The sequence below is a fragment of the Peromyscus eremicus genome, chromosome 5, assembly GCF_949786415.1.
Source record: "Peromyscus eremicus chromosome 5, PerEre_H2_v1, whole genome shotgun sequence".
NCBI classification, from domain to species: Eukaryota; Metazoa; Chordata; class Mammalia; order Rodentia; family Cricetidae; genus Peromyscus; species Peromyscus eremicus.
This window is the reverse complement of record NC_081420.1, coordinates 83,515,697-83,541,319: the sequence shown is the minus strand read 5'-3', so window position 1 is coordinate 83,541,319 and position 25,623 is coordinate 83,515,697. Positions and strand designations below refer to the sequence as shown.

The 25,623-nt window shown below is 46.6% G+C and overlaps 1 protein-coding gene across 1 annotated transcript in view; it reads right to left on the bottom strand.

Annotated features, from left to right (window-relative positions):
- Positions 1-11,350, bottom strand: part of Pgbd5 (piggyBac transposable element derived 5) — a 64,793-nt gene extending 53,443 nt beyond the window's left edge. The window contains exon 1 of the mRNA XM_059262490.1: positions 11,023-11,350. Within this exon, the coding sequence (XP_059118473.1) occupies positions 11,023-11,350 (328 nt within the window). The remainder of the gene's footprint in view (positions 1-11,022) is intronic.
- Positions 11,351-25,623: the final 14,273 nt, after the last annotated feature.

Here is a 25,623-nt window from a genome sequence, read left to right as displayed (position 1 = left end):
AGAGGGAGTCAGATCCACGAGAACCAGAGTTACAAACAGATGTGTGCTATCACGTGGGTGCTGGAAATCGATCCCAGGTCCTCTGGAAGAGCAGAAGTACTCTTAACTGCTTAGCCGGCTCTCAGCCCCAAAGCCTAGACAAACATTCTAGAGAATATTTATCCTTGGGGCTGGAGAGATGGCTCAAGAGTCAAGAGCACTTCCTGCTCTTCCAGAGGACCTGGGTTCTGTTCCCAGCACCCACGTCAAGTGGCCCACAAGTGCCTGTTAAGTCTCCAGCTCCAAGGGATCCAACACCCTCTTCTGGCTTCTGTGGAGAACTACATACATGCACAGACACACACACACACACACACACACACACACACACACACACACTTTTTTAAAGAACATCCTTTTAGAGCTGATATGATAAAAGGCAGAAAAAAATAGCTTACAATGTAGAATAATATTTGTAGAACTGTTTTATGTATTAAAACAGTTAATACTGTATAAAACTAAACTGAATAGCCCTTAAGAATTTAATGTAATTTTATAGCCATTTAATTTCATTTGGGATATAACTATTTCAGAGAAATGTCCTATCTGGGAATTCATCTAGTGAGTAGGTGTTAAAAGCAGAAAAGCAAGAAGTTGAAAATTCTGGAACAGGTCAAAAATCCAACACTCTTTAATACACCACTCATGGCAAACAGTCTAGACCTAAAAAGAATACACAAAGTACAGGAGAAAAAAAGGAAGTTCTAGAGAAAAACAGTCTTCACTCCTGGAACTTACTCAAATCCTATAGGACTGCCAAATGAAGTCGATTTCTTATGATTCTCGTCTGTGATACCAGCCGAGGTTGAGGCGGCTGAATTGCCATATGTTCAAGACCAGCCCACACCACACACTGAGACTTTGCCAAAGGGTGGGAATAAGTCCTTGTCATTTTAATTTCTAGAGACTAAAGCCCCACTCTACATGAGGCTGGTGTGAGCACCAGAGACAGGCCACCAATATTTGTCCACCAAGAGACAAAGGCTCACTGAGATCTGCTCTATGACCCACTGTTATAAAGTTCTTCCTGGAAAATGTGGTACTGAAAGAAGATTTCTCCTGGTTAACGTGCATTTCCTGTCCCTGAGCAGCAGACATTTGGACATGCCAGCACACAGGCCTCTGCAGTCAACAGCCCGATAGACTAAGGAGCCCCCAGACTTGTTCCTGCTTTGTTGTCCCTAAGAACCCTGGGAACCAAGTGATCAGTCTTGGGAGGGGAGGCGCTCCTCACTGCACACCACTTATCTCTGCAGGAAGACACAAAACCAATGATTTTTGTTAGCTTGAAAGAAAAGCACATTGGTCCACTGCCACATTCCTGGCCTTTCCAAGTAATCTTAGGAACAGCGGCGATGTGCAGAAACAGGAGTTAAAAAAAAACAACAAAAAACCCACAAGTGGGCCAACCTGAAACTTGCTCCTACAAATGCCCAAAGAACGCCTGAGGCAGTGAGAAGGTCCATCGCTCCGGCTTGGGTGAATGAAATGGCATCCTCCCACCACGCAAATCCTCACAGCTATACTCCAACCTGAAAGAGGAGCCAGTGCAGGAAGGGAAGCACATCCCAGATGAGGGGACCCCCTGAACCTGCTAAAAGTGAACATCTCTCTCTCTCTTCATGAGCTCCCAGTAGAGCAGCTGCAGGCAAGATCCAGGCTCTGACAGGGTGAAAAATTATTACTCCTGAGCTATGCCGTGGATCCTTTCAACACTCAACTCACAGATTTTAATGTACGTGCTTTTAAACAAAACTTCAGAAGGTATTCTTTTTATCTCGGAAGTCCATTCTACAGTCAGCTTCCGTCGTGACTTAAGCAAACAGTTAGCCATTTGGGTAAAGTGTGTATTTGATCTATCGTGTGCGTGTGTGTATTAGCGTCTGTGATCACATCCATGAATGTGTGACATGAAAAGATTACAAGTTATAAACCCTGGAACTGTATGACAGAAAGTTAAAAGTTTTACATACGGAAGGTCTTACTCTTTTTTTTTTTTTTTTTAATTCTCAGTGCTGGGGACCAAAGCTGGCGCTTTGTGCATGGTAGGCAGGTGCTCTATCAGAAAGTCACATCCTCCCAGCCTGAAAAAGATCTGGGTTGGGGAATCAGCATATTATTTTCAAATTACTGTGGAGAAATAGATATTTCACTATAAAGTATGGGAAGAAAAAGAGACATAAATAGAATTAAGACAGAAAATAGGGACTAGATCAGTAGTGAGGTGCATGCCTAGCATGCACAAGACCTGGCTTCAATCTCCAGAGAAAGGGGGTGCAGAGGGAGGGAGGGGAGGGGAAAGGGAGAGGGGGTGGAATCATAACTATAAATAGCAGCCAACAGGTATTTGACAAGGGTACCAAAACAACCCAATGGAGAAAGGGTGGTCTTTCCAAAGGACCGTGCTGAGAAAGTGAACATCTACATGCAAAAGAATAGAACAGGTACACTCGAGCATGTATACACACACAAAGAATATTCAAAAGACAATAAACATAAGAGAGACGCTCAACTCCAGCAGTCGTTGATGGGGGAGCCCAAATCAGGACCTTCTTAGATCTCCTCTGCCCTCAGCAGACCGACTAAAATCAAAACCTACGGCCAGTGTGAGGGGGCAACAAGAAACCCCTAGCAAGCCACATCCTGCTCCTGAGACCTGCGCACAGTGTAGCCCCAAAGGAAAACAGTCAGCGAGACCCCAAAACGTTCCTGTAGGAAGCAGCAACTCCACCCTTGAGGTACAGACCCAAGAAGGATGAGGATACACAAAGATTGAAGGTTTGGGCTCTTATTCCAAAACGTTGTTACAACCCAAACAAATCTCAACTAACTGATGAACGGATAAAGTAGCCTGAACTGAGTACCTGTAATCTGAAAGTAAAATTCAAAATGCCCCAAAATCCAAAACTTTTTTAAAAATGATATCCCATTCAGGTGTGGTGGTACAGGTCGCACTGGGGACTGAAAGTCCAGTTTGGGCTCCATGTCAAGTTCCACGTCAGCCTGAGGTACTGAGTATGATCTTGTCTCTGAAACCAAGAAATAAAAATAAACGAAGAAACTCTAAACAAGAAACAAACTCTTAGATCTAAGGAGAAGCAGAAGAGGAGCCCCAGCAAAGCACCATGAGCCAAAGGCCGGCACAGCACACTGCAGCTTAGAGAGCAGGAGTCCCTGTGCAGAGACCTGAGTGCCGCCAGTCTACTATGACCACTTTACCACACTGCCAGTTCCTAGCCATCTTCCTGGAAGGCCCCTACCATCCCCTCCAAGCTCTCACTCCACAAACCTTCTAAAACCCTCTATCCCCGCCGGGGAGAGTCCTGTGCTCCTCAAGGTCAACTCAAGAGTCCAGCTCCTCAGGGTTACTTGAGGTGCAACTATACAAACTCCAAGTCCAAAGCATTCTCACCCAGGGTTCCTTTACACAGGGAAGATGGAGTCCCTTCCCCTCCTCTCTCTCATTTTTTTTTTTTTTTTGAGACAGGGTTTCCATGTGTAGCCCTGGCTGCCTTGGAAGTCACATCGTAGACCAGGATGGACTTGAACTCAAAGTTCCACCTGCCTTTGCCTGTGATTCAAGGCATGCACCACCACCACCCAGCTTCTCTTTCTCTTTATAAAGAGCTTTATTTATTTATTTTTATTTTTATGTGTTTTTCCTGCATGTATGGAAGTATATACCCTGTGCACGCAGTGCCCACAGAAGCCGCAAGTGGATGCCAGATCCCTGAAGCTGGAGTTATAAACCACTGTGAGCCACTATATAGATGCTGGATCCTCTGCAAGATCTTAACCACTGTGGCATCTCTCCTGAGACAGTTTTCATCCCTGACTAATTTTCACTTGTTCTTCCACCCTGTTCTGGAATCCCTTGTAAATCTCTTTCCCCTGATCGCAGCACACCGAGACTCATCTCTTTCTCCTCCACTGTAACCCCCCTTCCCCCCTCCCAAGTCCCAGGAGACTGAACTTGCTCAGCTTCCTATCTCACTCAGCAGGGCTCAATGTGCTTGCTGAATTAATGCCTGGCAGGTCTTAATCTCTGCTGACGGACAGTAAACGGGAAAACTGTCGCCACCCACTACAGCAGTGGCCATCCTGTCCCCCAGCCCTACAAAGTCCAGAAACAGGCCTATTACCACCGAGGAGAAGGGCAAAAGCAAGTGGGCCTGACATGCTGCTTAATGTCGTATGACGCACAGGACAGACCTCAACAATCAAGAATCATCCCGTCTAAAATCTCAACAGACATCTAGATTATGCCCAGCAGTCTACTCTTAGGTATTCATGCCCCAAAGAAAGAGGACTACAGATCCACAAAAACACATGCAGGTAGCTGCAAAGATGGATGGGTCAGGGGTTAAGAGCACTTGCTGCTCTTCCAGGAGCAGAGTCCAGTTCCCAGCACCCATATCAGGTAGTTAACCACCATCTCTAACTCCAGCTTCAGGGGATCTGATGCCTCTGGCTTCCTTGGGAACCTGCACTCATGTGCACATACCCACATGCAGACACATACTGACACATAACTTAAAATAATAAATGTTTAAACATTACCAGTAATTTTTTTAAAAAGTTGAGACATGCAATAATAGGACTTAGTCTTGAAAGCATAATATAAGCAAAGTTACTCTACATGATAAAACTCTAATGGCTGTCTCTAGAAGAGGAAGGTACTGGCTAAGAGGAGCAGGAGGATCTTTCAGGTGTTGGGGTGCCCCTGACTTGTATCTGTGTGGGTGCATGAATGCACTATGTAAAAAGTCATTCTGCTGGGGATTCAGAACACATGCACCCCAAGTCTGTTATACCCCCTACCTATACTTCATTGAGTGCAAGACTCCCCACAAGTCTAGGCACATCTCCAAAATCACATGCTGGTTTGCTATCCTGAAAGGAAGATGTTAATCACTTTGGAGCTGAGCATCTGTCCGGATTAGCTGCCATTGTCAAATTGACACAATAATCTAGAGTCACAGGGGAGGAAGGAACCTCAACTGAGGAATTACCTAGACCAAGCTGGCCTGTGGGCATTATCTGGACAACTCTCTGCCTTGAAGCCCTGTCTTCCCTTAATGACAGATTACGACTTGAAAGCGTAGGATGAAATAGACACCTTCTCCCCACAAGTTGCTTTTAGTCCATGTTTTATCACTGCAACAGAAGGGGACTACAACAGCGCCCCCCCAAAAAAGGCTCGGATATGAAGACTTGGTCCCCAAGGCAAGCAGCCTTCATCCACTTGTGGATCACAAGCTGGTGGCATTTTAGTGAGGTGGTGATATGAACTCTAGAAGGTGAGCCTGGCTGAAGGAAACAGGTCACTGGAGGCCTGCCACTGAGGGATGTTTCTTGTCCCCTGCTCCTCCTTCTCTGTCCTCTCCCTGCATCCCAGCTGTTACTGAGGTGAAACACTTTAGTCCACTGCCAGTTCTGCCACAATGCCCTGTCTCACCTCAGACCCCAAGCAGTGGAGCCAGCCAGGGACTGGACACTCTGAAACCAGGAGCCAATCTCCATCCTGCCTTAAATTCTCGAAGGTATTTGTCACATGACCAAAACTTCTCATGGATGAACCAGGACACTCACTGCTGGCAAAAGTGTAAACAGGTATGTATGCTTCTAGAAGATTCTTTCACAACAGGTACCAAAAGCTCTAAAAATGTACAAAAATCCTTCCCCTTGATACCATTATGCTGGTTTTATGTTAAGGGTCAAATAAAGGGTCAAAAAAACCCTACATTTTGAAAACGGTCATCACAGCATTGATTTAATCAGCAAGACGGCTCAGTAGGTAAAGGTGTTAGCCATGCAAGCCAAAAGAGCTAAGTTACATCCCTGGAACCCATATACTGTAGAAGGCAAGAACTGACTCCATACAACTATCCTCTGATCTCTAAACACACACCATGGCACACATGCCCCCCAACACATCACATACACACACATACCCAATCATAATTTTTAAGGCCATAGGCTCAAGGCTAACCAGAAAGATCACCAGAATATTACATATCCATTAAAATTTTACAACTTTAAAATTTAATGGAAAATGTCCACAAGTCATTAATTGCAATTAAAACTCAGTTCACCCATCATGATGTAATCTTATACATGACTTACAGATTTAGCATCACAATTGGTTTTCTCCAGACAATGGAAAATTGTGGGACTAAAAAAAAATTTAATAGATTTTTTATTTTCTAGAGTGAAGATGCTTGTTATGATGTTAGGAAAAATACACAAGCACGGCTTTTAGAAATAAAGGTGAGTTTGACACTCTAGAATGAGTGGGGACTTTACAAAGGCCCTGCCAGCATCCATAGCCACACCTCCTGCACAGGAAGTCCCGCCTCCAGAAAAGCAGCACTATGTTCCTAGGGAAAGCAGATTCCTCCTGCTCTATCCTGACAAGGGTTCGTTATGAAAGTATATTCATGTGTTAAAACTCACAGAACAGTAACCCCCACGCCCACCTAGGGAAAAAGCAGTTCTATGTATTAACGTGGAGATAAGTCAGGTATGGTGGCAGGGCTGAAAGACGTTCCAGTAACAAAAAGGGGTGGAATTGCCTGTCCAGAGCTGTAGGGCTGACTAGGGAATGGTGGTGTCCTTGTGTCCATCTGGCCAAATCTCTCCATCTGCCCCCACAGCTAGGAAGTTAGGACTGTCTTCTTCTGCAGAAATGACAACTTCTCTACCACAGAGTCTGTGTGAACATGACGTGTGCCAACACACAGATGAGCAATTACTGATGTGAACTACACCCAGGAGCTCCAGGTTCCCCACCCTGGGCATCCTTGGGATACAGAGCTCCCAGGAAGCCAGCTGCACTGGCCCTGCATGGCTACTCAGCTGTCAGGCAGGACTGCCTGAGATTGCAGTCGCAGCCCCCTAAGTCCCAGGCTCCTCCTGCTGCCATGCAGCCTGGCACAGAGCCAAGACAGAAAGCACCGATTTCCCGATTCCACAGGAGGGTCTCCCACTCTCCCAGGTCATAGACCCCACTTAACTCTAGCCTTAAAGAGAAACCTTTTTCTGTTCTTACTCATTAGCTGAAATGCTTCACTAGATGGTGTTATTAGAGAGAGTCACAAATGATTAGAGTTCAAGGAATGTCTGTGGAGGGCGCAGCCATAAGTGGGACATCTACATCACACCCCTGCCAGAAAGGCTCAGGAACCGCTGCAGAAGAGGGGGTGGAAAATGTAAGAGCCAGAGGCTGGAGAGGAGTGGTGTGGTGCAGTGTTTTCTGGACATGACAGAACCACAATACTCAGGAATTCATAAGATCAAGATCAAGCCAGTCTATAATCCAGGATGGGTGGAAGTAGGGCACAGCTGCCCCATCCCTAGCTAAGGATCTATAGAGCTGATATCTGCTGGGAAAGAGAGTTTTCTTTAGGGCTGTGCTACCTGCTAGGTTGACCATGCTCCAGTGGATAGTCCCACATCCCTGCATAGACAGACAGCATAAATCAGACAGTGCAGGTTATGAGAGAGAGAGAACACAAAGTTGGGAGGCAGATGTGGGGAAAGAGGGTCCAGGAAGAGTTGGAGGCAGGAAGAGTGTGAATATGATCAAAAGACATTGCATGCATGCATGAAACTCTCGAAGAATAAATATATATAATAAATAATTATTACAAACGTTAAATATAAAAGACTTGCCTAGTCTACAAAGTAAGTTCCAGGACCACCAGGGCTGTTACACAGAGAAACCTGTCTCAAAAATAATAACGGTAATGATAATAATAATAATAATAATAATAATAATAATAAAATAAGCCAGCAGTAAACTCTAAGGACAAAAATTCAACCACGTTAATTTCCAGCCCCATATGTTCCTCTCATCTTCCCAAGGTCAGGCTCCTCCTGGAGTCTCAGGCAGTTGGTATCACGGATGGGAGGGGACTTGTCTGTGAACTTCTCCTTCCAACAGCCCAACCGTAGTCAGCCACCACAAAAACCCAACAAAGCTAGAACAGGAGAGCCGAGACCGTGGTGCTGCCTGCTCCTCTGCCTCCTGTAAGAGGTGATGGAAGGCCTGCTCAGAGGAGGAAACCTGAAGGTCAGAGCCCAAACACAGCCTGCCTGAATTCCACACTGCTCCCAGGAAGGAGTCTGGGCACACCGCTGGTGATTTGCACAACGGGAAGGCAAGTGAGGCTGGGCTATTTTAGGGGTTTCAGCTGCAAGGCTGGACCTGTGCTCCCAGAGAGCAGTTCAGTTCCCAGGAAGACTCTCCCATCAACACAAGGGTTAAAGCGTGCCACCCAGCCTACCAGCAGTATGTATATGTAAGTCTTCCCAAGGGGACCCACACCTCAGAGCAGAGCCTGGGAGAGGTGAAAGAGCCACTCCCCCGCCGTTGCTGGCCGTGCTTCACTCCCCACGCATGCTCCACCCAGCAAGCTGAAGCCATAGGAAATAGGGGTGAGGCTGCGAAGACCTGAACAGTCTGAAGGAACAGGACTCTCACCAGTAACCATGGGTATCTCTCCTCCCCTCTGCCTCTCAGCTTAGCACCCATGTCTCTCTCTGTGCACCATCTCCATGGAGCCACAGAACCGCTCTGACATCAGCTCAATGCACAATGGTCACCACCATGCATCTCCTTCCTGCCCAAAGACGCAGCAAAGGTCTCCGGGTCATCAAAGGAGTCAAGAGAACACACAGCTGCATTCTACCCCAGAGAGGCACTCTCCCCAGCTCCACCAGCAATGGCAAGGCACACCTTCCCACACACTATCTGCATAGTCACACTCACGCACAGATACAATTGTTTACAGTGGGGCAAGTCAGTAAGTTCCATATCAACCCAGAGTCCTGTGCAGTCCTCACCAGGCTGCAGCAGCCACAGCAACTGCAAATGCTCCATTATGAAACCTGGTAGCCAATCAAAATGCCCCTCTCTTCCTCTCCCCGCTCCCACCCTACCCACCCAGTCAAACTGGACGGTAGAGAAGGGAGAGGGATGCAGGAGCATTCCTGGAGGTGCAGAGCAATTGTTGGAGTGTCCCCGTCGCTGGAGGTGGGTAGCTCAACCTCTTGGCTGAGTGCTGCAGCAGCTGGCCTCCTAATAAACACATCCATCCCTCTCCATGATCCTGGGCTCGAGGATCTTCTCAAGCCACCCTGGAAATCACCATCTATTTTAAGCCCTGATATATCACATTCCATGTGCTTCACAAGCCATTAACTTTGCCCCTCTACCCCTGTTTCCCTCAGGGAGACGGTACCACAAAGAGGAAATGCTAAATCAGACCTAAGTTTAAAAGACAGGACCACTCCTAGAGCAGAAAAACAACACTGGCCACAAATACCAGCCAAGAGCCACGAATGCCTTTGCCTACCTATGGTACCTGCAGTGACTCTTGGGCTCATGTGCAAACTCTGTGGCACCGACAGGAAGCAGGATTTGAATCTAATGCCAGCGGCAAGTAATTCTTCAGAATCTTGACTTACAGGTTCCTAAGAAATAATACTGGTCTTCATGATGAGGAGTGCGCAATGGACAGAGTAAAGGGCCCTGCTTCAGAATCTTGACTTACAGGTTTCTACAGTAAACTACTGTGTAAACAGTCACTCTGGTGTGTTTACACTTCTCAACCCCAGAACTTTCATCATTCTTAAACTAGGCCTAACCCAGCACAACGTCCTTATTTTGCCCTGAGACCTATGAGGTTGCTGCGTTTTCCTCTGTAGACTTCTATCTCAAGTGCTACAACGTGAGATCACCAAGGCTCACAGCACAAAGACTGCCAAACCAGGGCACTGGGCTGGTACAGTCCCAGGAGTCAATATGGAAAACAGCTGTCCAGGGCAGGAGGCCCTTTATGGCACACCGGCAAAATGCAGGACAGCACAACAGCAAGATTTAGAGTACTGTTAATCACGGCCAAATGGCCCTGCTTTAAAATATCCCCACTTGGAGCCTTGCACTCCAATCCAGCTGCAACTTTGCCCATCCACACCGCAGCCTGGCAAGGTTGCAGACCACTCCCTCCAGAGCTGGGCCAACCTTTCCCACCTCCAGCTCCCTGCAGCAAGGTTTCCAGATCCAGTCCCTGGGGCCTGCCTCCTGGGCACCTGCATTCTTGCTGGGTTGAACAATAACTACAGTGTCACTAAGCATACACTACCCTGGGTTAATCCAAAGTGTGTGTGTGTGTGGGGGGGGGATCATGCAAAGGGCATCCACACTGGTTGTGTGCACTTCACAGAAGAATGTGGTGTAACATCCTCCTGCCTGGAAGTCATGGAGTCTGAACAGCAGCACCGGGGTAGGGGTGGGGTGTGGGGTGGGGGGTGTCAAATGGGAATGCAGCCTCCACTTTCTCAGAAAGCAGAGGGCTGAGCTGCTGCAAATTAGAATTCGACCCCTCAGAAGCCAAGAGTAGCCTGAGGTCCCAGAGTGGCAGTCACTGCGCTCAACTCCAGTCACCTCCACATAATCTGGGTCTGGTCTATAAACCTTGAAAGTAACTCGAATTTAGAGCACGCGCCCTCCTCTCAGCGAGAGATCGACTGGCACCACAGGAAGTTTCTCAGGAAAACAGAGCTCAGTGAAGATGCTGAGGTGACCTCGCACTGGGCGCTCACTGCGCTTCAGCTGCGACCAGCCTCACCCCTGGCACCTAGGTCCTGCATATTGCAAATGACCCTGCCTCAGCCCTACCAGGCATTTGGATCCCCTACACCAAGAAGGCCATACTTTACTGAGCCCACAGGTGTGACACTACCAGATGACAGAAAGCCTCTGGCAAAGTGCTCATGTGGTCTCCACCCACGAGAAACCTGGGACCACCCCCTTGGGCAGTAGGACCATCTCTAGTTTAAATCCCTGCTCCCAAAACCATCTGCTTCCAGAAAATTACAGGTGTGGGTTGGGAGTGTCTGGAACCCGCCTGACTCTTACTCCAGCCTTCAGGCCGCGCCCTGCGCCCCTGCATCCCAGTGTCCCCGGCCGATCCTCACCACCGGTGTCCTCGAAGCGCGGGGGCGGGCGATCCCGCAGCGCGGCGCTCCAGCCTCCACCGGCCTCATCCTCCTCCAGCTCCAATGGATCTGCTGCTTGGGGTGGCGGGGCGGTCCCCGGAGGAGCGGGGCGCTCGCGCTCATCGTCCGAGGAGGCGGCCGAGGAGGAGTGCGAGGCTGCGGAGGTGCTGTAGAAGGGGTTCCCGCCGCTGTCCGGGCCCGACTCGCCGAACACGTCGTCTGAGATGTGCAGGCTCTCGTACCGCGCGCGGGCTGCCTCCAGCAGCGCCGGAGCCCTCCTCCGCGCGCCCCCGCCGCCCTCGGCCATAGCCCCGGCCGCCGCCCGCGTGCCCACACCCCACAGCGCCTCCCAGCCGCACACGCCGGGGCCCGGACCCCCGCCGCGGCCCGCGGCTCCCCACCAGCGCAGCCCGCAGCACAGCGCGCGCCGCCCCGCGCCCGGCCGGCCCGCCGTCTTGGCCGCTCGGGCCGCGAGCCCGGGATGCGCCTTGGAGCTCGGGCGCCGCTACCTGCGGCCGCGGCGGGAAGAGACTCAGTCACTGCCCGGCGCCGCCGCCACCGCCGCCGCCGCCGCCCCCGCCCGCTGCGTCTCCGCCGCGCCCGGCCCCGTCGCGTCCCCGTGCGCCCTCCCCGCGGCAGCCGCGTTGCGCCGCAGACCTTCCCCGGCGCGAGCCGCGGACCGGGCCCGCCTCCAGCACCTCCAGCCGCTGGCCAATGGAGATCGCGGGCCTCGAGGGGGCGGGGATACTCGGACGCCCCACCTCCTTGGGGCGTGGCGCGCGGCCAGTCTGTCGCGGGGATCACCTCCCACAGGCTCCTAGCGGGCCGCGGGCGTGGGGAGGAAGGCGGGTCCTCGTGGTCCGTGCGCTCTGGCCCGCCCCTTGCGCAGCCGCGCCCGGCGCCGGGGAGCTGTCCGCCCAGCGGTTCTGAAATTCACGCCGCGGACACGCTCCAGGTGGGCGGCCCGCCAGGCTGGGCCGCACGCTCCTGTGAATTTCAGGCTGCCCTCCTGGCTTCCCCGATTCTTGCTTGGTTGAGAAGCTGGTTCAGACACGAAAACAGTCAACAACTGTCGTGTAAGGGAGGCAACACTGGACTGAGGTGGCTCGTCTTTCCTTACAGTCCTTGACGCTGACACCTTCTGAACTCAAAATTGCTTCCAGATCTATCGCCACCTGCGCTCTGGTATTGCTTGCACAGGCCTTGAACACGCACATCTGGTAGGATATCTGGAACACGCAATCTCGAAAAGAGTTATATAGTCAGGAAAAAAACAGCTGGGTCGCAGGGCTTCGGCGCTTTAACAATGGAGCAGAGTTCGGTTTTCTCTTTTCTGGGGCAGGAGCATCAGGCCAGCCGGCCTCGCCTCATCAGAATGTCTTTTCCCCTCCTCCTCCCTAACATAATGCAATAAGTCACATTAATGGTAATTGGGTCATAAAGTCACTTTCACTCTAAAATAAAATAAATCCACGTAGATGTGAAAGGCTTGAAAACCCTACTGGGTATACTAAATGATAATTATACAAAACAAGACGGAAGGTTGCTATTCCTGAGTGTGCATATGGAATGAAGGTGCTGGGACCAACCTGCCACCAGCTGAACCTTTCACTCATGTCTTCCTAGCCCCAGACCCTGCGACTTCCAAACCGGGTCTCTGCACAGGTATGAATCCATTGATAATCACAAGTAGACAGGATGGAAAAAGAAAGGGACTTACATATCATTCTCCTCCGTGTGTATTAGCTGATAAACAAGAAAGTGCTTGCAAAGTATTACAACTCTTCTGGGAAAGTATGCCAAAGAAAGGGAGGTTTCTAGCATTCCTATGTACAGCAAACTGCCAAAGGTTGGAAAGTAGGGTGCCTATAAACAGACTTAATCAGAAAGAGCCATGGGGAATCATAGGTTAAAGGAACAAAATAAGACTTCATAGGCCAAATCCTAGGTAGGAAGGACTCTTGTAAGATTTTGTGTTACCTATTAAAAATAATGAAGTGACCAAAAAAAGGATGTGTGTATGTGTGTGTGTGTGTCACTAGAGAGTACAGTCTATAAGAAAGAGTCCATCCTTCCCCAGTCAAGGATGACAAAAGCAGCCAATGTGAGTGTGATTCTGGTTGCTTTGTCAGCATGGGAGCATGGGACCAAACAGTAACAGCTAAAGTACAGACAGTAATTCATTGACCCTGATATGGTGCTCATACCAAGGAAATACAGGGCCTTTGTGCTTTCCAGTAGCTCATATGGGGAGTAACAGAGGGAAGAGGATTATACCGTCAGGAAAGAAACAGGCTTATGGGCCTGGGGATTTAGTTCAGCTAGCAAACTGTTACTAAGGATGCCAGAACCCCTTGGTTTGATCCCCAGGGACACACAGAGTGGCTGTGGTGGTACAGCCTGTAATCCAAGCACTTGGGAGATGGAGGCACTAGAATCAGAAGTTCAAGGTCATCCTCGGCTACACACTGAGAGAGCAAGTTGGAGGCCAGCCTGTTCTTCCAGAGGACCCAGGTACAATTGCCAGCACTTCCACGACAGCTTCCAACTGGCTGACTCCAGTGTCAAGGGGCCCAGTGCCCTCTTCTGGCTTCTGCAGGCACCAGGCACTCACAGGATATATGTCCATGGGAGAACACCTGCTGCTCTGAACTGCTGAGCAATCTCTTCGGCTCCTTATCTAATTTCCATTCGATAAACTACTGTCCCCAGTTCCCTTCCCTTCCTTTATTTTTTTTTTCTTTTTGAGACAGTGTCTGACATGCCCAGGCTGTCCTCCAACTTGCAGACTTTAAAACATCCTGTGTTAGTTACTTTCTTATTGCTGTAATAACCCATCATGATCAAGGTAACTTATAGAAGAAAGCATTTAATTGGGCTGACATTTCCAGATGGCTAGAGTCCATGATGGTGGGACAAGGCATCAGGGCAGGGCAGCTGATAGCGCTCGTCTCAAGCCACAGACACAAGGTACAGAGAACTAGCTTGAACTAGCACCAAGGACTGCAAGGAAAGACGAGCCACCTCAGCCGTATTGCCGCCCTTACATGACAGTTGTTGACGGAGACTGTTTTAGTGTCTGACCCAGCTCCTCAACCAAGCAACCTCAAAGCCCACCTCCACCTCCTCCAACAAAGCCAAACCTCCCAGTCTTTCCCCGACAGTTCCACCACCTGCGGACCAAGTAATCAAATGTATGAGCTTATGGGGGCCACTCTCATTTAAACCACCACACACCCATAACACCAAATAAATACATATAAAAATTAAAGTTAGATGACTGCTTCAGCTTATAGTCAAGCACTTAACATGTTATTTTGTTTCAGCAAGGTTATCCAAGCAAGAAAAAGTGAAAACATGCCAACCTTTGAAGACAGGCAGCTGCTTCTTGCACAAAGTCAGGGAGAGAGGGGAGACAGAAGAATTAAGGGAAAATAAGTTCCGGTCTGTCCAGTACCAATGCTGGATGCCACCATTGACTCCTTGTCATTACCTATAGCTGGAACATAATTTGTGAGAATGACTGGAGAATGGATATTACACTGAAGTTGTTTACCTTTGAGTCATTTAAAAACATCTTCCAAATAATTTAATTTCAAAAAGAATTAATCTTAGATTAACATTGGATTTTTAGATTTTGGGTTTCTGAAAGAGTTCCAGGCAGTGAAAGTAATTCATCTATTGTAGACTTCCTGGGTTTTGTTAAACCAAAGGTGTATGTTTTTATGTCAAAACCAATGGTGGGGCTGGGGAGATAGCTCAGTGGTTAAGAGCACTCGCTGCTTTTGCAAAGGACTTGGTTTAGTGCCCAGCACCCATATGGTAGCTCATAACTGTCTACAATTCTAGTTGCAGGGAATCTGATGTCCTCTTCTAGCCTGCAAAGGCAACAGGCTTGCACATGGTGCACAGACATGTGTGCAGGCAAAACACACACAACATAAAAACAAATCAAACTTTTTCAAAATTAAAAGCTGTTGTCATTTGCAATTGTGCCTGAGCCTTCTTTTACTTACTTTTTATATTTTTGATGGATTGATTGACTGCAGTGGTTGGGATTGAACTCGGGGCCTTGTATACTTGGGCAAGAGCTCTGCTACTGTGCTGTATTCCCAGCCCCTGAGTCTCCTTTTATAGTGTACTTCCTTAGTTTATTTTTTTTCCCTATTGATATGATAAAATAGTCTGACAGGAGCAATTTAAGAGAGAACAGGTTTATTCTGGTTCACAGCTTAAGAGTTAGCACATGGCATGTGCTACCATGCCCAACTTTTTATGTATGTACGTATGTATGTATTATGTATTTGTTTAATTTATTTATTTTTACCAGCTGATTGATTGCCACATCTGCCATTCACCTTGTATAGAGCTAAACTGCTAGGAGTTGAGGAAATCTGCCCCAGAGCCAGGTCCCTTTCTGACCAGCGTCCAAAACCAATCAATAAGCCCTTCTATTACAGAAACTCCTCCTCAGACTTAGGGGTTTAGAGTTAACACTGGTGAGGTCGGTAAGCAAGAATCTAGGGAAGGACATGAAAAGGTGGGGAAGTGGCTTCTCATCCCAAGGATTTTTTTTTCTCCTTGAGTTATTTAGATGATTTACATTTCCATGTGCTGACTTAGGGCAGCTAGACCCCTGCCAGGCAGCACAGGTAACTGATTAATGTTTCAACCCACCTTTCTTTATCCAGGGTTTGAAATAATTTTTTTCCAAGTGAATATTATGAAATGTTTAGAGTGAAGAAGAAAATACATATTGCCAAGTTAGGTTTTTACATTCTTAGATAACAGCGATTTGAAGCATCTGTGATGATTCCAAAACTCTGTCTACAAAGTTCGCTTTTGTCTTTGTAGATAGTGTCATCTACGTTGCCCACATTGGATTTTAGATGTGGATCTGTCAGTTTTTCTCTCCCCATCTTCCTCTTCCTTTTTCTCCCCCTCCTAAGCTGTAGTCACCCTATGTAGCCCATGCTGCTGGCCTTGAACTCCTAGTAATCCTCCTACAGCAGAAAAATGAGGTGAAGAGTAAGGTCCAGAAAGCCTCACACAGAACTTATGGAATCAACATTTGAGAAATCACAAGTTGGAAAAGAGGAAAACTAGAAACTCCCTGTCTGTTGTCTGGAACTGCTGGCCCAGGCACAGACGCACACTAGAGCTCTGAATGCAATCTTTGTCTCATTGTGGGAGCAACACTGGTTGGATATTTAAGATGCTAATTAAGCATCTGATGCAGGAAGTCATATCTAGAATTACTGAAGGACTGGAGAGATAGCTCAGCAGTTAAGAGTACTTTCTGCTCTTCCAGAGGACATACATGAGTTCAGTTGCCAGAGCCCATATCTAGTGGCTCATAACTGCTTGAAACTCCAGCTCCATGGGATCAAACACATTTTTCTGGACTGCACACTCACCTATACACATGTGGTGTGTGCATACAAGCTGGGGCACACACGTGAACACACACACAAATAAATAAATCTTTAGATTTTAGACAGTGGAGCATGCTTGAGAAAACCTACATTACTATGCAAAGAAGCTAGAAAACATGGCTAAGGCACCATAAAAGCCCAGCTCTTTGTACAGAATGCCCATTTGAGCTGCTAATTTTTGCCCTTCTCTGGCTGGCTTCTTCCTTTGGAAGTGTTTTGTTTTGTTTTGTTTTGTTTTGTTTTGTTTTGTTTTGTTTTTCCTTTAAAAGTTCTCTCATGGGCTGGCTGTGGTGGTGCATGCCTTTTGTTTAACATAATATTTTTATTGGTATTTGGGAATTTCACACAATGCACCCGGATCACACTTGCTTCCCATCCCACCCAGGTTAACCTTCCCACCCTTGTGCCCTCCTCCCCTAAAAAGTAAAAGATTCACCAAGTCCAATTTGTGTTGTCCATGCACTCACTGGAGCATGTCAAACTCCCAGTGGCCACCCCCTTAAAGACAACTGAGTCCTCCCACACACACCAGAAGCCATCAACTGTGCTCACACCTTTAATGCCAGCACTTGGGAAGTAGAGGCAGGCAGATATGTGAGTTCAAGGCCAGCCTGGTCTAATGGCAAGTTCCAAGACAGCCTGGGCTACATAGAGAGACCTTGTCTCAAAAACAACAAGAAATTCTCTCACCAGGGATGAAGGCCCTAATATGGATATGCTCTAGTATATCCATGCTCTAGTAAATGGTCCTACATCCATGTACACACAGGAACTAATAAGTGGGCACAATGAATTTTTAAAAATAAATAAAAGAGTATATGAAGTTTGAAGGGAAAAGTTGTGGTGAGAGGGTAGAGGAGAGAATGGAGGGGAGGGAATAGGGGTGTGGATTTGGTCAAACCATGTTATACATGTGTATGAAAGTCTGAATTTTAAAAGGGGTCTCTTTGCTCTCTACTGTATGCACTAAGCCATCTCTTCATAGTATACTCTTAATGGTGGCTACCTAGGATTTATTTAACTGTCATTTGTACCTCATTCCCCTCCCAGTTAAGAACACTTAGCAGTACCTAAGTCGAGGGATCATGCAGGAAAGGTGACTACTAATAGCAATTATTTATTTATTTATTTATGTTCTGAGTACAAGAGCTGGTTCAAGTCCTGCAGTCTGGATCAGAGCTTGGCTCTTCCCAGGAAAAGAATTTTCCTTCAAGCCATCAGTATTGTTCTTCAGGAACCAATTAAGTTGCAGGGGTCACACTCTAGTTCCTTAAGAACTGCCAGAGAGCATGGCATTCACCGGGAGATGAGAAGGAAGGATGAGGAACATTAGGAAGAAATCCCAGGGGTGTTTCCAGACCATCATGCTAGGCAGCCCTTATGTTACCTGGAATCAGCATACTGATCTCTGAACTTCACTTCATATTCACTGTGGTAAAGGCCAGCTACCTACAAAAAGCCACCAAACTTAAGTGGGCCTTCACCTCCACCTGCATCCTCATGGAAGAGAAAGAAAGGAAATAGAAATGCTCAAATTGGGACTTTCATAATATTTAGTTCAATTTCTGTCCATTCCCCTAGCATCCTTCCCAGAAACTTTTTATAAATATTAGTGTCGGGGTCACAAATAGCAACCTTGGTATAGTCAGTGCTCCTAGGATGGATCAACATATCACCCTACTTCTCAAAATTCTACTGTTTGGATGTAATCACTATCCTTCTTCTGGGAAAGCCATTTAAGGACAGAGTGACAAGATTCAGACAAGGCTCTGGTGGGAGTCAGGTGCAATCCCCCAGAACAGAAACCTGGTGTTCCCCACTGAAGTATTTCCCTAGACTTCCCACAGCACCCCACAGACAAGCAGGACCTGTGGGACCTTTCCTTCTTTTGGTTTTGAGACTCTTTACAGACATTATACTTGGCCCAAGAAGACAAACCAAGCTTTCTGCTCCTGCTCAGGGGCTCTGCCCTCCCATCCTCTGCTGCCTGGCTAGATGCCCTGTCTGGTCTGCTAGACAAAAGCTGGAAGCCACATACTAATATGTTGCTGTGCACAATAGACTGTACCTTAATTATAGTATCTAAAATGTAGGGATGCTCTGAGGGTTAGGAGAACGTTAAATTGACATCACAGAGTTGGGGAAGATGCCACATGTTTTTAATTGTCACATGCCCCATCTTACCAAAATAGAGAGCAAATCAGTATTTTAGATAATCATTATATTTTACAAGCACACTTGCAAATTGCATGCAAATATATGTAAATATAGTCATAAAGGTATACGTGCAGATATATTTAAAAAAATAGCAAATGTTTTTATATTCATCACAAGACCCCACTCTACCTCCCTGAGTCTTGAAGGGGGATAGTGCCTAAGGCTCCTGACTGTCCAGCAGCAACTGAGGGTAGACCCTATGCTGCCTTGAGAGACCCACAGGGCACAGAATGCCCAGAGGACAGTATTTTCCCAAAGCAGAGACAGGGACACTCCTTAACAACATAGCACTATCTACTCCAGGCCCCTCAGCATTGAAGGCCTTCGTTTGAAGAAAAATGTCACCAAAGTTGTCAATGGTAGAGTTTTAGCTCCTAAAGGGTCTTATAATTGTAGCCAGAAGTTTCTCCGATCCCACCTGGCCCTGCAGTCCCACAGCTGCCTATAAAATAATCCCTCAGAGGCTTATATTAATTATGAACTGGATGGCCTATGGCTGAAGCTTCTTGCTAGCTAGCTCTTATAACATAACCCATTTCTATTAACCTATAAGTTGCCGTGTGGCCATGGCATTACTGGTCTGCTGGCATCTTGCTGCTCCCTGGACAGTGGTCTGGCATCTCTCCTGTTCTCCTTTCTCCTTTCACTATCTCCAATTTTCCCGCCTGGCTCCATCCTGCCCTGCCATAGGCCAATGCAGCTTTATTTATCAACCAATCAGGGCAACACATATTCACAGCGTACAGAAAGACATCCCACATTATATGACTCTGACCTCCTCCTCACCATGCCCCTACCATTGCCAAGCTGAAGTCTTACTGACTCCAGGTTCAGACATAAGCACTTGTTTCCATAATTGTCTCTCTTTGGAATCAACAAAGAATATTATTTTCAGAATATTAATATGCTTTGTTAAGGGCATCCCCTTGGTTGTGGAACCTCACGTTTAATAAGATATTGACAGCATAGGGGAATGGTGACTTCAGAGTCCACTTCCCTGTCCTTTCCAAGTGTCCAGGCCCCTTCCTAATGTGCCCCATCACCTCACTGGCAGGTGCAGCAGTCTAAATATGTTCCCCAAATGTCATGTACGTAGGAACCTTGCTACCAGTGCAAGAGTGTTGAGAGATTTCAGGCGAGGTTATAGAAAACTGTGGGCTGACAGCTGGAAAGGGGGTGAAGGCTTGAACAAATGCCAACTGTGTTGGAATTCTTGATTTTCAGCTGCTTCAAAATATTCCTGGGAGAGGGGTCTTCTCCTCATGTCGCCATAATGTTCCCTGTCCTTCTATCCTGCTTCATGACCAGCTTTGCTATGGGCAACCCATGGTGGTCCAGGTCTATCCCTCAGACGGACCAGGAGCTTGGGTGGTGCTCTGCTGTTTTTGTCTTGAAGTTGTGAGCAGTTTAACTCTGATCAGTTTAACTTGTATCATTTGAGTGAGGTTGATGATCCAGTGGTGAGGGAGGCATGCGCGTAAGCAGGGGATAAAGGGAGATATGTGCATTGGCAGATCCCAGTTTTCCAAGAGGTATTTGCTCTTCTATAACAACAACAACAACAAGTCAGAACAGAAATTTAAGCAGAACGTTGGAAATTTAAAGTCAAGGTGTGAGCAGGCCTAGTTCCTCCTTGCTGATGGCATCTTCCTTCTGTGTCCTCATGTGGTCATCCCTTTGTGCATGCCTGTGTCCCGCTCACTGTCAGATCAGATCAGGACCTACCCTTGCTGTGGGATGTTCTGTATGGCAAATGTGTTGCTGATTAGTCAATAATCACTAAATAATAAACTAATAAAACACTGATTGGCCATTGGCTAGGCAGGAAGTGTAGGCAGGACAAGGAGGAGAATAAAGCTGGGAAGTGGAAGGCTGAGTCAGAGAGACACTGCCAGCCGCCATGATGAGAAACAGCATGTGAAGATGCTGGTAAGCCACGAGCTACTTGGCAAGATATAGATTAATAGAAATCGATTAATTTAAGATATAAGAACAGTTAGCAAGAAGCCTGCCACGGCCATACAGTTTGTAACCAATATAAGTCTCTGTGTTTACTTGGTCGAGTCTGAGTGGCTGTGGGACTGGCAGGTGTCAGAGATTTGTCCTGACTGTGGGCCAGGCAGGAAAACTCTAGCTACATACCCTACTGCCCTGTGATGGCTATTCTTGGTTGTCAGCTTGACTACATCTGGAATTAACAAAAACCCCAAAACTGGGGCACATTTGTGAGGGACTTTTGCTTAAATTGAAGCAGAAGGTTCACTTCTAATCTGGATCTTTGATGTGGGAAGACACACCTTTAATCCAGATCTTTTGAGGTGGAAAGATCAGCCTCTAATCTGAGCCACACCTTCTGATAGAAACCTTTATAAGGACATGGAATAAGGAAGCCTTTCCTCTTTTCCTGCTTGCTTTCACCTTGATAGCAAGTCCATTCATTCCTTCGCTGGCATTAGAGCCTACTTCTTCGGGATTCCAGTGTCTACTGAAGACCAGTTGAGACATCAAGCCTTGTGAACTGAACAACTACTGGATTATTGGATCTTCCATTCATAGGCAGCCATTATTGGATTAGCTGGACCACAGCCTATAAGTCATTCTAATAAATCCCCTTTCTATGTACAGAGAGATTCATTGTATAAGTTCTGCTACTCCAGAGAACCCTGATTAATACATGATTCTAATATTAACTTAATTACTCTTAACCACTTTTTTAGGAGACAAGTTCTCTAGCCCAGGCTGGACTCAAAGACCCTACATAATTAAGGATGACTTTGAACTTCTGATCCTCTTGCCTCTGCCTTCTGGGTGCTGTGGCTACAGGTATATGCCATTATACCAAGTTTATGTGGTGCATGGATTGAACCCATGTACATTAGACAGGCACTCTACCAACTGAGCATATCTCCAGGCTCCTTTTTACTTAATGACTTCTGTAAAATCCCTGTCTCCAAACACTTTGTGCAGTATCAAGAGTTTTGACTTCAGCATATGGATTGTGGGGTCAGAAATAACAATTCAGCTGCTTACAATAGGCAAATTGCATTGAAACTAATGATGTGCCTTTAAAAAAATTAGCATTAAATTTTTTTGTGCTCCTCAGTCTATACTAATACATATCTATAGCTTCCTAGTGAAACCTCCTGAAGAAAACAAAGAGTGTTTTCATATAATTCCACATGTCTGCAATCAAAACAAACCTATGGCCCCTAATTTGGGATCTGGCCACCTTATGCTCAGTGACAGAAAACACCTGCCTGGGGCTTTTCCTTTGTTCTAGCATAAAATTAACAGGGAGAGGAGCTGAACATTTGGGCATCTCCTTGGAGTTTGTTTTTAATCCTACTTGGTGCAGTCGTCCAAACCTAATTAACTGCTGGCTACACAGAGCAGGGGTGAGGTTAATTACATGTCACTAGCCACTGTGGGTCTCTTTCATTACTGCTAGTATTTCTGTTATTTTTACACATAAAAGACAGGCTTCATGCAGGATCCAAAACTTATCAAATGAAAGATATTTGCTGGGTATCTTCTGTACCAATGTACTTTTAATTGGTTGAAAGAAAATAATAATAGCCATCTGCTTGCTTCTCTGAAGAGCCCGTCTCTCTGTACTGTCTCCATTGGGAAGCTTTCTCTAGGAAGAATCCAGAATGTTCATGAAGTGTTCACCTCACCAGTGTTGCTGCAAATGCTGACAGAGCCACAGCTCCATGCTGTCACCTGCATGAGGTTAGGGACCTCAACTCAGGGAAAAGCAGATCCTTAGCTTCAATGCAGAATTTCAGGGTGAGACAGTTGGAATAGAGTTGGAACTGATTGAAAGAGATCTTAACACAGACTTAAAGTACAAGGGTCAAGAGAAAGCAAGGCACTTCGGAAGAACATGACACAGACTGGGATGGATGTGTGCACATTCTTTTCAAAGTTATTCTTACCTTATTTTATGTGTGTGGGTGCTCTGCCCTCCATGTATGTCTGCACACCATGTGTATACCCGTGCCCCTGGAGGCAAGGGAAGGGTGTCAGATCTCCTGTAACTGGAGTTACAGACAGCTGTGAGCTGCTGTGTGGGCCCTGAGAATCAAAGCAGGGTCCTCTGGAAGAGCAACAAGTACTCCTAACTGCTCAACCATCTCTCTAGCCCCGTTTGCAAATTTAGTAAAAATTCTTGTTGTTGTGTTGGGGCCTTACAAGTCCTGGCTAGTCTGGAATTGACTGTGTGGTCTAAGCTGGCCTCTAACTCACCTCTTACCTTAGCCTTCTGAGTGCTGGGATTACGGTTTAAGCCACCACTCCCTGTTTTGTTTTGTTTTGTTTTGTTTTTTCTTCTTCTTTGAGACAGGGTCTCACTATGTAACCCTAGCTAGCCCAGAACTTACTGTGTAGAACATGCTGGCCTCAAACTCACAGAGATCCACCTGCCTCTGCCTACTGAGTTCTCAGATTAAAGATGTGACCACACTCTAAGTGTGTGTGTGTGTGTGTGTGTGTGTGTGTGTGTGTGTGTGTTAGTATGCACACATGCACATGTGTGAGTGCAGGCGCCTGTGGCAACCAGAAGGTGCTGATTTCCTGGAGCTGAAATTACAGGAGTTGTGGGCTACTCTATGTGGGGCCAGGAACCATGTGGGTCTTCTGCAAGAGTAATATACACACTTAACTGCCGGCCAAACTCTCCAATTCCAGCCCTGATTTTGTTTGTTTAAGATTCTAGAGTTCCACCAAAGATATACTTTTTTTAAGAATCCACTTTTCAATTTAGTTGTTCATCTCTCATTTTGTTTGATGTGTTAAATAAAATTAATATCAGTAGGAAAGCTTGACGGTAATCATAACACTGAATGTCCATAACATTCTTGAAAGCAGTAGGGGATTCAGAAACAGGAAGAAAAATGAAGAGGCAATATCAGTCTGTACATTGGTGCCAAATTCTCAAAGTGGGAATACAAGAAAAGAGGCAAGCTGGTCAGGTTTTGCCAACCTGACATAATGACATAACCTGGTGTCACCTGGAAAGGGGAACTTCAGCTGAGGAATTGCTTTGACCAGATGGTTTGTGGTCATGTCTGCGTTGTCTTTTTCTTGATTGTTAATTGATGTAGGAGGACTCAGCCCACGATACCATCCTTAGGCATGTGGGCTTGTGCTGTGTAAGAAAAGTAGCTGAATGTGAGCCATTAAGGAGTGCTGTGGATAATTGATTGATAAATAAAGCTGATTGGCCAGTAGCCAGGCAGGAAGTATAGGCGGGACAAGGAGAGAGGAGAATTCTGGGAAGTGGAAGGCTGAGGCAGGGAGACACTGCCAGCCACCATGATGAGAAGCAGATGTTAAGATACCGGTAAGCCACGAGCTACGTGGCAACTTATAGATTAATAGAAATGGGCTAATTTAAGATGTAAGAACTAGATAGCTAGAAGCCTGAGCCATTAGGCCAAACAGTTTAAATAATATAAAAGTCTGTGTGTTTATTTTATAAGTGGGCTGCGGGACGGCCAGGGCTTGGTGGGAGCTGGAGAGAAACTCTCCAGCTACAAAGGAGCATTTCCCCATGGTCTCTGCTTCAGTTCCTATCTCCAGTTCCTTCCTGCCTTGGCTTTCCTGGACAATAGACTATAACCTGTAAGAATAAATAAACCCGTTCGTCCCCAAGTTGTTTTTGGTCATGGTGTTTTTACTACCAAAAACAAACTAGAAGAAGAGGCCATGAAAACTCAGCTAAGCCAACTGCGATTCAAAATGAATTTGTTGTCGTTTATTCGGGGGGCAGGATGTGATGGTTAACCTTTATGTTAGCATGAATGGATTAGAATCACCATGGAAACACACCTCTGCATGTGTCTGAGAGCATCTATCTTCAGAGAGGTTTGCCTGAGATGGGCAGACCCACCGTGAATGTAGGCAGCATCATTGCATCATCAGGGAGAAAGCAAGCTAAGCACCAGCTTTCTTCTCTCCCTGCTTCCTGACCTGGTTACAATGTGACCAGCCACCTGCCATGCCAACTGCCATGCCTTCCCCCCCACCACACACACACACACACACACACACACACACACACACACACACACGGTGGACTGTAGCCCTTTAAACCATGAGCCAAAATAAATCCTCCCCTCCTTAAGTTACTGTTTGTCAAGTATTTGGTCATAGTAATGAGAAAAGTAACCAAGACACAGGTTTCTGCATGTAGTCCAGGCTGACTTCAAACTTGTGGAGACCCTCTTGCCTCTGTCTCATCATGTATTGGAATTATAGGCCCGAGTCACTGTTCTCAAAACCAAAACTTGAAAAGAAATTTACTTTTCTTTGTTACAGGGGTATGGTCTTTCAAAGACAGGCTTCTGACACTGAGCAGCATGGCCTGCCAGCAATGATCCGGATGCTGTGTGTGTGTTTGAGGATTACTGAGCACATAGATTTACAAAACATTCAGGCTGGATGTGGAGCCATGATGACATGGATGGGTCTGCAAGTGCATCTCAGTATACCTATGGTAATGGCTTTTCAGAAGCCATTTGTCTACTTCTGGAGCTATCATGATGTATTTAACCTTGCCAGTGTAGTTTCTCAGAGTTAAAATGCATTTTAAAAGCTCGAGGCCCACAATGCAACTGGAGCAGTAAATGATGGAACCATCATGTCAATGTTGCAGAAAAGCGACCTGTGTAATTCCTCTGCAGTCTGGTGACCTCAAGTGACTGGATATTGTGTTTGTAATTACTGTGGTTAAAATGCAGACTTTCTGTAACTTTGTGTTTGGTGACTTCATCTTCAAACACTGCAGATTGACTGGACTTTGGTCACTACTGTTACTGAGAAACAGTAATCTAGTAATCAGTGCTGTATCAGAAGCAGTCTTATGACTCATGGTCTAGTATCACAAGGACTCAGATGAGCTTGTGTCCCATGTACCTCCTGTCCA